Source organism: Megalops cyprinoides, chromosome 25 (genome assembly GCF_013368585.1).
Source record: "Megalops cyprinoides isolate fMegCyp1 chromosome 25, fMegCyp1.pri, whole genome shotgun sequence".
In the NCBI taxonomy this organism is placed as follows: Eukaryota; Metazoa; Chordata; class Actinopteri; order Elopiformes; family Megalopidae; genus Megalops; species Megalops cyprinoides.
Window position 1 is genome coordinate 14167188 of NC_050607.1, and position 8789 is coordinate 14175976.

An 8789-nucleotide genomic window follows, 5' to 3' on the forward strand; every position below is an offset into this window, starting at 1 on the left:
ATGATGGGATGTTGCTGGTACCCCTGCTGCAGAGCCCTCCACGAGTGATTGGTGGGATGAGGTGACCAATTGGAAATGGTTGGCACAGTTGGTGTGGTGGAGGGGGGAGAGCGAGAGAGAGAGATCGAGAGCTTCCTGTTTCCTTGTCATTCAGACAGACTGATGAAAGCTGTAATAAGACCGCGCGTCTCCACGGTGTCCCCTTCCACTGTCTGCATCCCACTGTCCAGCACAGTGTGGTCATGCTTTAACTGAATGTGTCAGGAGGAACTGGTGGCGTTATTCATGCAGCTGGCCCACTACACTGCCACGCATGTATCCTGTACAGCTTGTTGCACTGTATTAACCTCGTGTAATTACACGTGTTGTCACAAAGTGCGTGTGTATGTAGTTACACGTGTGTAAGGCTACTCCAGCTCCCTTACAAAATAAAAAACATTAATGTTCTGTCTTTGAGATTTTGAGGTTGATTTAACATTTTTGAAAACACTGCTGTGTGTGTGTGTGTGCGTGCGGGTGTGTGTGCACGTGCATGTTGCTATATTGTGTTGGTAGTTGGGGGGTGGGGGGGGGGGGGGTATGCATTAAAATTGCAAGCTGGTGGCGGTACCGAGAACGTTTTACTGAGGAGGATGTTTCCAGATGTTTGAATGGCAATGCGGTGGCTGTGCACGGGGGTGTGGAGTAACGCTGAATGCCGAACCTCAGCACACGCTGCTCAACACCCGCCCCTTGTAGAAACTACAAGTTTAGATGGAGTGAGAAGGGGAGATGGAGAGAGAGCGCCGAGCCGTCATTCAGCACCAGGAGCTGCGGATTGGCGGCGATAACGGAATTTCGTGCAGATTCACTGAGTAATGTAGGTTTGAAAAACTGAAACCCCTTTCACGTTAAACAGGATTATCATACCATTCTACGGCAAGGATACATTTTTACACTCTAAATTGTGAAACTATCAACTGTGGTATTGGCTGTCGGTTTTCTGTAGTTCTAAAATTGCATCATTTTTAACCATTTCTTTTACAGTAAGGTTTTTTCACAAAATTTGATTTCCAGGGGAGAAATGTGTTTTTTTTCTAGAATCTTCCCGTAGTGTAAAAGTATTAATCATTTTCACTGTATCAATCATTTTCACTTTCCCCCAAAACCTAGTGTTTATCTCGAATAAGACAATGAAATATGTTCCTGGGAAATCAGATTTGTGTGTCCGTGCGTGCGTACACTAAAAATACCGCACATCTCGCAGTAGTTTTGTATCGTCATGAAATGGTTACACAATGCAAATAGCCCAACCATTTTAGAAATCTTCAGCACCCTTTGGATTATTTAAATGGCCATTACTGCTACACACTTTTCGACCTTCAAGCAGGAGTGGCAGAAGAACAAGTTGCCGACTGTACCAGACTCCAGTGTACCTACCGCAATAGATGATGAGCAGGCTGCTCAGTAGCACTATAGCCCAGAAAGTTGAGGACATTCTCGGCCAGGTGCTGGCATCCTTTCGATTTCTAAACCTGAGGGACGAAGCCATCGAAACCCAGTGTCCCCGAACGGCGAAGAATTTCGTCTTTTTTTCACCAGCTCACTCGGCCTTTAACGGAGCGCCTTTCGCCACGTGTAATCCCCAAAAAAGACATATTGAAAACGTGATTCGTCTTCAGAATGGTCCCAGTGCTTCGATAACCACTGCCTGTCGAAGAGGGACATTTCTTCCACTTCTCGTCCCCAGGTGGAAAAGCCCTTGTTGCGATACGTTCAGATGCTGCACATACTGCACCTTCGCGCGATGTCGAACGCCGAGTGCGAATACGAAATAAATTATTTAAAAAAGCAATCGGAAAGAGAAGTTTTCATGCATGACGTTCGTATTGAAATACTTTAGAAGAAGCTGACCCCCAACCGTGATCTAAGCTTCCCGAACTGCAAAACACGCAGAATTCAAATAGCTTTTGATTCGCGAGCGTTAATAGCGCAACCGCGTGCAACACCCCCGTCACACCTGGGGAATCGTTGGGTCTCTGAACGCCCGCGGCTGTTAACTCCCCGGCAAAGAGCGAGAAAAGAGGGGGAATCTTGTAAAATCCGCAGAGAGTCGTTATTAATTCAGCAAAAGAGTGCGCGATGAGATGGTCCGACTCCTACAACACAGCGCGCAAACGGTTATCTGAAAGCAATCCTTAAAAACCGTCTTATTGGTAACGAAGAGAGAAGACTAGTACGTGCCACTCGTGTAACGTGGCAGGGTCCAGTTTTTGCAGCCCTCCCCAAGGCGTTTATACTCCTATAGAAAAGGAGGTATTGGGGCGGGAAAGCAGAAAAGATTAGCCGAGAACTTATCTCGTCATTATCTCGTCATTTCCTGACAATCACTGTCTGTTCTGTCCTCCCCGGCGCTACAGGCAAAAGCGAGGAGTCCTCTGACGCAGCTTCTCCTCGTTCAACATGCAGGGACAAGTGAGTGTGCACAGGTGGAGAGAGAGAGAGTGTGTGTGTGTGTGTGTGTGTGTGTGAGGGTGGGGGGGGGGGGGGGGGTAAGGAGAGAGTACGAACACAAAAACTGCAAGTGCGCGTGTCCCGTATTTGCACATTTATTTATGTGGGCTACTTATTTACTTACTTACACCTCAGATTGTGTCTTTGGGTGGACGCATTTGCTGAGTTTAAAGTGCAATATTATGATCTCCTCTCTGAAGTTCAGGTTCATTCCTGTAGTTTAACGCAATCTGTATGCGCAAGATACATTTTGAGTAACGTATGTCAGCTGCTATAGCCTGAGATTTATGCCATGTTAGTTATACACGCCCAGGGCCATTAAGGAAGGCTAAACCCTGACCACCATTTCTGAAGCTCGGTCTCGGTTAAGTGTGCCTCCGGTTATATTGTATTATTTACTGTTTATGTACAGCACCCCGACCATCCATAATTTATAAAGATATTCATTTAAGTATAATGAATCTGCAGTCATTCACAGAGAATAATCACACATCTGATAAATGTTTAACGCGCAGCTGCGCACAGGCCTATCAACAGCGTTCAGCACCATTGCTGTTGGACAGCGCCCACAACGTCATGGAGATAACTTCGCTCGAATACCGATGTAAAAGAATCTGCGTTGTATTCGAGTAACCCGTCTTTCCTCGCGCGCTACTGCATGAACTGTTTAAGTAATGATTTATTATATCATAACTCTGGCTGAGTTTCAGTAATGATAAAAAATATATGCTACAGTAATTTTATAGGAAGAGGTGGTGAAAAGGAAGGGCATTGTGCCATATCTGCCCTGGCACCGAATCAGACACAGAAACCCAGTCATGGCATTTAAATGAGATGCCCAGCTTTCTCCCCTCCGCTCCTGAATCAGGCTCTGGCTGATTTGATTGTCTCTTGTTTGGACGGTTTGTCAGTGAAACATTTAATAACTCAGCACTCAGTCAAAAAAAAGCTTGTCCTGGCTATAGCTGTTCGTGTATGAATTTAATAATTTCTCCAACTGCATACAGATCATGGAGTTACGTTCTGCTTTTTTTTTTTTTTTTTTTTTTTTTTTGCGGGGGTGGTTTCTTTATTAGTCCTAACCAGGAGACAGGGCCTGCATATGTCTTCCCCACATTAGACCTGATGTTCAGGTCTCTGGCGTTCTGCATGATGGAACATGCTAATGCAGGCACTGTGCCGCGGTCGTGGACGGTTCTCCCCATCAGCGAGTGCATACAGCAGCATCTCGCCTCACAGCAGACATTTACTCTGATATTATAAAGGTGGAATTATTACTGACAGGAAGAAGCTCCCTGCTGTGTCTGGCTGCATCGGAGGCAGGTCTTATCTCCCCCCGCCTCGTGGTGTCATCGTTCCCAAGCATTTTAGCGCACCGTTCTGTAAATCAGCTGTGTAGGGCTCAATTTCAGTCATCGGCGCTTTTCCTCATACACTTAACGGCACACAGCAATATGCATAGTAAACTAGTCGAGCCAATATTCGCAGCAGCACCAGTGGGCTTTGCCCTTGACTTTGAGTAATCAATCTGAGCAAGCCTTGCCTTTTCTTTTTCGAATACACAGCATCACAATTATTTCAGTACACAGTATTAAAACACTCGGACACCTTTTATTTTAAGTGATGGGGGCGGTTTGATAATGTGTGAGATGCGTGGCGAAGAACACTTCCACCCGGCACCAGTGTGTCCCGTCCCGCAGTTTCTGTAATTTCATTGGCCTGAAGAATGTCAACAAAGCTCTCTTATCTCATCTAAATAGGTCTCTGGATATCGAGGAGAAGACACAGTGCAGTTAGATTGCATAGAGATTGCCTTGGGATAAGGACACGCTACAGGGGCCCTGACAATGCCATGGCAACCCCTGCCAGGGATGGTCTCAGTGGAGCAACATATCCGGGATCCCAGGTTGCTTAAGCAGATTTTACAGATGGATGAGGCCCAGTGCTTCTCCTGAGCCTGGGACTGGATTTGTGGACCCCCGCCCAAAATGGTTATTAGATTGGGGATTCCTGGCAGGGAGTATTGGGTTCCAGACCAGCTCCCCTGCCTTCAGTGAGGCCAAAGTGCTGCTTGTGCTAATACTGTCCTTAGTGGGGTACAGCAGTTTTTAGTTGTCTGAGTCCTGACCTTTTTCATCCGCACTTGCTTTGATCTGTCCAGACGACTTTAGCTTTATTGGTCTGTGGATCTGGCTTTGAAGTCATTCTCTCTTTGTGGCGCTTCTCAGTTATTTTATTGTGGTGGGCGGAGTGGAGAGAGTTCAGAGATGTGATGCTAACCTTACGGAACAATGGTTAAAAACCGAGATGCAACCGACATGTATCAGAAGCTGTTCAGTTAACTATATAAGGTCAATACAAACACCGGAGTCTGCATGTTTAGCCACTGAGGCGCACAGCGCTCACCTCTACCACACCCGTCTCAGCTGATTAACAACTTCTGATGAGACGTTTAGCCTCTCATCTCTCAGCACCAACTTTGTACGCTTATTACTAATCAAGTCACTCTGTTCGCTCACAAAAAAAAGCGTGGCGGTAAAATCCTAGCAGCTCAATTAACGCACCATATGCGACAATTATATGATGAAACATAGTTGTTTCCGGCCCCGGCGGAGTGTCGTTACTTAGATATATTAACAGGCAGGAGTGCTCCCTGGCCTCCCCTGAACCTGTCATGACTGCCGGAGTGCCAGGCGGAGCAGGACTCGGGGATGTGCTGAGTCTCGCGGGCACTCAGTCAGCCTGCTCAGATGGCTGCTATTCCCATTGTCGTCTCTCTGATAATGGATCCAGCCCTGGCAGCCCGCGCGGAGCTGGCAGCCAATCAAAGAGCGAGAGCGGCTCAAAGCTCTGGCGGCCTTTGCTCGCAAAAAAAAAAAAAAAAAACGGACGAACGAGCGAAAAGCCGCCGTGGAACATAACGCGATCGCCTTTTTCGATGGAGGGAGCCTCAGAGAGGTGCAGTTTGACCTGATGAGACCTGGCCTGCTCAGTTGAGAGAGTCCCCTCACTTCCCGATGACATCAATAAACCAGCGATCTGGGGGAGTTGAGGAGGTGGTGGCTCAAATGAACGGGTGAATATGGCAGGACTTTGGCTTCCTTCCACACCCCTTTTCACACACCCCTCCCCCCATCGAGCACAGCAGCTGTGCAGCTGTGTTGCCGTGGAGATTGTGACCCATGTACATGCGGCGTGTGACCACGGTCATGCGCATTTCTATGGTCCATCCAGTCCTGGAGTGGCATTACACGGCAAAACCCAGCTCAGCTTCAGTTACATTCAGCACTAACAGAAGCACAATAGCGCTGCTGAAAGGTGGGAAACTTTAGACAGTATACCTGTGTTTCAGCTGAACAGAAGGAAGGAAACATTGCTTTCTGTTTCAGCTGAATGGCTTTTCTTGACAAAGACAGGAGCCGGCACCTTTACCAGCCTGACAGCTCGCTCTCCGCTGCCGAGAATTCTCAGCCTGCTGTACCCGAAAACCCGGCCCTCCGACGTGGCGGAGTCTCGCTCCAGGGGGCGCTGTCACACAGAGGAGGGAGCCCCGTTAGCTGAAGTCACCGCGGCGAAATGCACAGTTTTCACCGGGGCGGCGTTGGAGATTAGTTACATCACGCTAGCCGCGTTCAGAGCCCCGAGACCGTGTGCAGCAGGCTGACGCGGCGTAGCGTAAACTCCGGAGAAGCCGGTGATTTCCCCACGGCCGTGTCTCCTCGATGAGGCCGCGTCGGATGGAAGCGGATGACGGAGCACGGGCTCAGCTGAGGGGCAGCCGAGAAAGGCCTGGGATGCCTGGGTGAGAGTGCGCTCAGCGGGAGTGCGCTCAGTGGGAGTGTTTACTTTCGCTCTGCCAAAATCACCAATACCCTGATTTTACATTAGTGTGTTAGGTGGAGGCAGTGTAGCATAGCGGTAAGGAGCAGGACTCCTACCTGAAAGATTGCCGGTTTGATTCCCTGCTGGGGCACTGCTGCTTGGGCAAGGAACTTAACCCAGAACTGCCTCGCTAAATACCCAGCTGTATAAATGGGTACTTAAAAAAATTGGAAAACCTATGTAAATCAATCTGGATAAAAGCATCTGCTAAATACCAATGATGGAATGTAACATATGTTATGAGAGGAAACATATGTCTATGAATCCTTCCTCTGGACTTATGTGGTAAAATAATATTGCTGCATTATGTGTATAAAGTGGGAGCAGTCTTTGCCCCTTGAAAAGAAATGGAACAGCACAAAGCAATGAATGAATTACGCAGTTCTTTCTCATAATAATGTACATGTACCTTCTACTACATGGGTCTTCTCGGTTCTTCCTCAGGCTCGCTCTCTCACACACACATGCGTTTCCCTTTAATTGCCACCCGAAGAGAAGGAGTGCGTCTGCTGTTTTAATGCTGCGGGACAGCAGCCTCTCTCCTCCTGCTGGACACGGCCACAGCGAGCGGCCTGGGGGCTCCTGCGGCAAACGCCTGCCGCTCTTTCAGTGATGTCACATCTGGCGTCTCACAGCCAGATAGTTATTGGCCATTAAGGGGACGTTCTGAGTGTGACGGAGCTGGCTGGAATATTTACTGTGCTCTGCCATCTAGTGAGTACTCCGAGCCTCGAGAGTCCTCAGCCCGTATTGATCACAGGGGAGCGGCGAAATAATGGGTATTTATCTCGCCGTGGGCGACGAAACGGCGAGAGTTCGACCGGCCTCACGCAACGAGTGCTTGAAAGCCCCACCATGACGGCCCAGCCCTATGTGTGTGTCTTTGTGCTGGAGATTTGGCCAGAAGGCTCTCAGAACGATTCTCTTGTGTGTCTGCGTATCTGCTGAGTTTGTTTAGAGAGCCTTACCCCGGCGCTCTCATGGGTGAATGTGTACTCGGTTGGATAATGGCAGCTGACAGGAAGGCATTTCACACAGAGTTTCATAGACGGGCAGTTAGCTGGCTTGTGCTACTCTGGCATGCGGTAGTGAACTGGACTCGACGCTGGACGTTTGCAGGTTCTTAACCACAGATGACTGCTGGACCATTGAGCGGAAAAATTATACTGAACTGAGTAACTATCCAGCTGCTTAAATGTGCACTATAATGTAAGCCCTGAAGAGGGCACTGGATTAGGCCATCAGCCAAGCCAATAAGTAATGTTATGTAAGTATTCAGAGATCTTAAACAGCACCTATGGCCTTTTTTGACCCTACAGTTATCATTTAACGTGCATAACTAATTGGAGTTGGTATGATGTGATAAATATGATTTAAAGAAAATGTCCAGCCGGACATTCCAAGCACACACTGAGTGAACGTACATCAGTCTTGTGAGGGCCAAGTGTCTTTTACATTCAGCCAGATGCTTTCTGTGAATTTCACTGTTTCACAGAGTCACTTCAGGAGACTGTGAGCACATTTTTGTTTTGTTTCTTCTTTCAGAAATAATCATCATAGCCATTTTCTAGATGATTTGTCATGAATTCTGGCATATCTATGCAGGGATGAAAAGATGCTTATTATTCCATTATGTTAGCCCACGCCAGAATGTGATAGACTAGTGTCCCTCTAATCATTGGTTTTTATTTGGAAACTTTTAATGGGATTCATAACAATGACAATTGTCTGCAGGCAATTCACTTTCTTGTAAACGAAGTCCCATTAATTGCATTTACAGACTTTCAAATTAAATATGTCGAACGCTTTTGGTCGATGAATCCCAAACCAATTTGCATGCTAATGAACACATTCAGCCAGGATTTGAAACGCTACAAGACTCCTGGCTCCTGTGAAAATGTGACTGTGATGTTTCCGATTCTGCGATGGCTGAAGCAAGGCTTTAAACAGAGCGAGGACCCTTTCTGCTTCGGCTCAAGGACTGAGACTCTGTTTGTAGCATATTCCTGGGAACAGATTTATATAGCCAAGTAAGCATTGCTCCCCATGTCAGGTTGCGTTGGTTAAGGGGTAACATTTGCAGTGCGATTCCTCCTGTGGAAAGTGTCAGCATGCCAGCCGCGATGCATAAATAGTCTTGCAAAAGTGTGCATGACAGACAAAGTGCGTTTGAAGGACTCTCAGGGAAAGATGCCTCCATGTTACTTCACAGTATGTTTTAGCAGGTGACCATGCAAAGTAGAGTAGATCGAAAGATTAAGAGCCATGTTTAGACTCAATCAATCAATGGATGGCTGTTGAACAACCCATGTGGTGGTATGGAGGGGGAGGGTTTCTCTCTGCCCCACTTAAAGATCTCTGTTTTGTTGATATAATGAGCAAAAAAAACCTGTGTACAGCTCTGTATTTTAAAA

General features: G+C 47.3%; 1 protein-coding gene across 2 annotated transcripts in view; it reads right to left on the minus strand.

Moving 5' to 3' along the window:
* Positions 1–1930, minus strand: part of tafa5a (TAFA chemokine like family member 5a) — a 76129-nt gene extending 74199 nt beyond the window's left edge. For both annotated transcript variants that reach the window (XR_005004634.1, XM_036520285.1), the window contains exon 1: positions 1420–1930. Coding sequence is in view for 1 of the 2 variants with exons in the window: in XM_036520285.1 (XP_036376178.1) it covers positions 1420–1531 (112 nt within the window). In the remaining variant the exon portion in view is untranslated. The remainder of the gene's footprint in view (positions 1–1419) is intronic.
* Positions 1931–8789: the final 6859 nt, after the last annotated feature.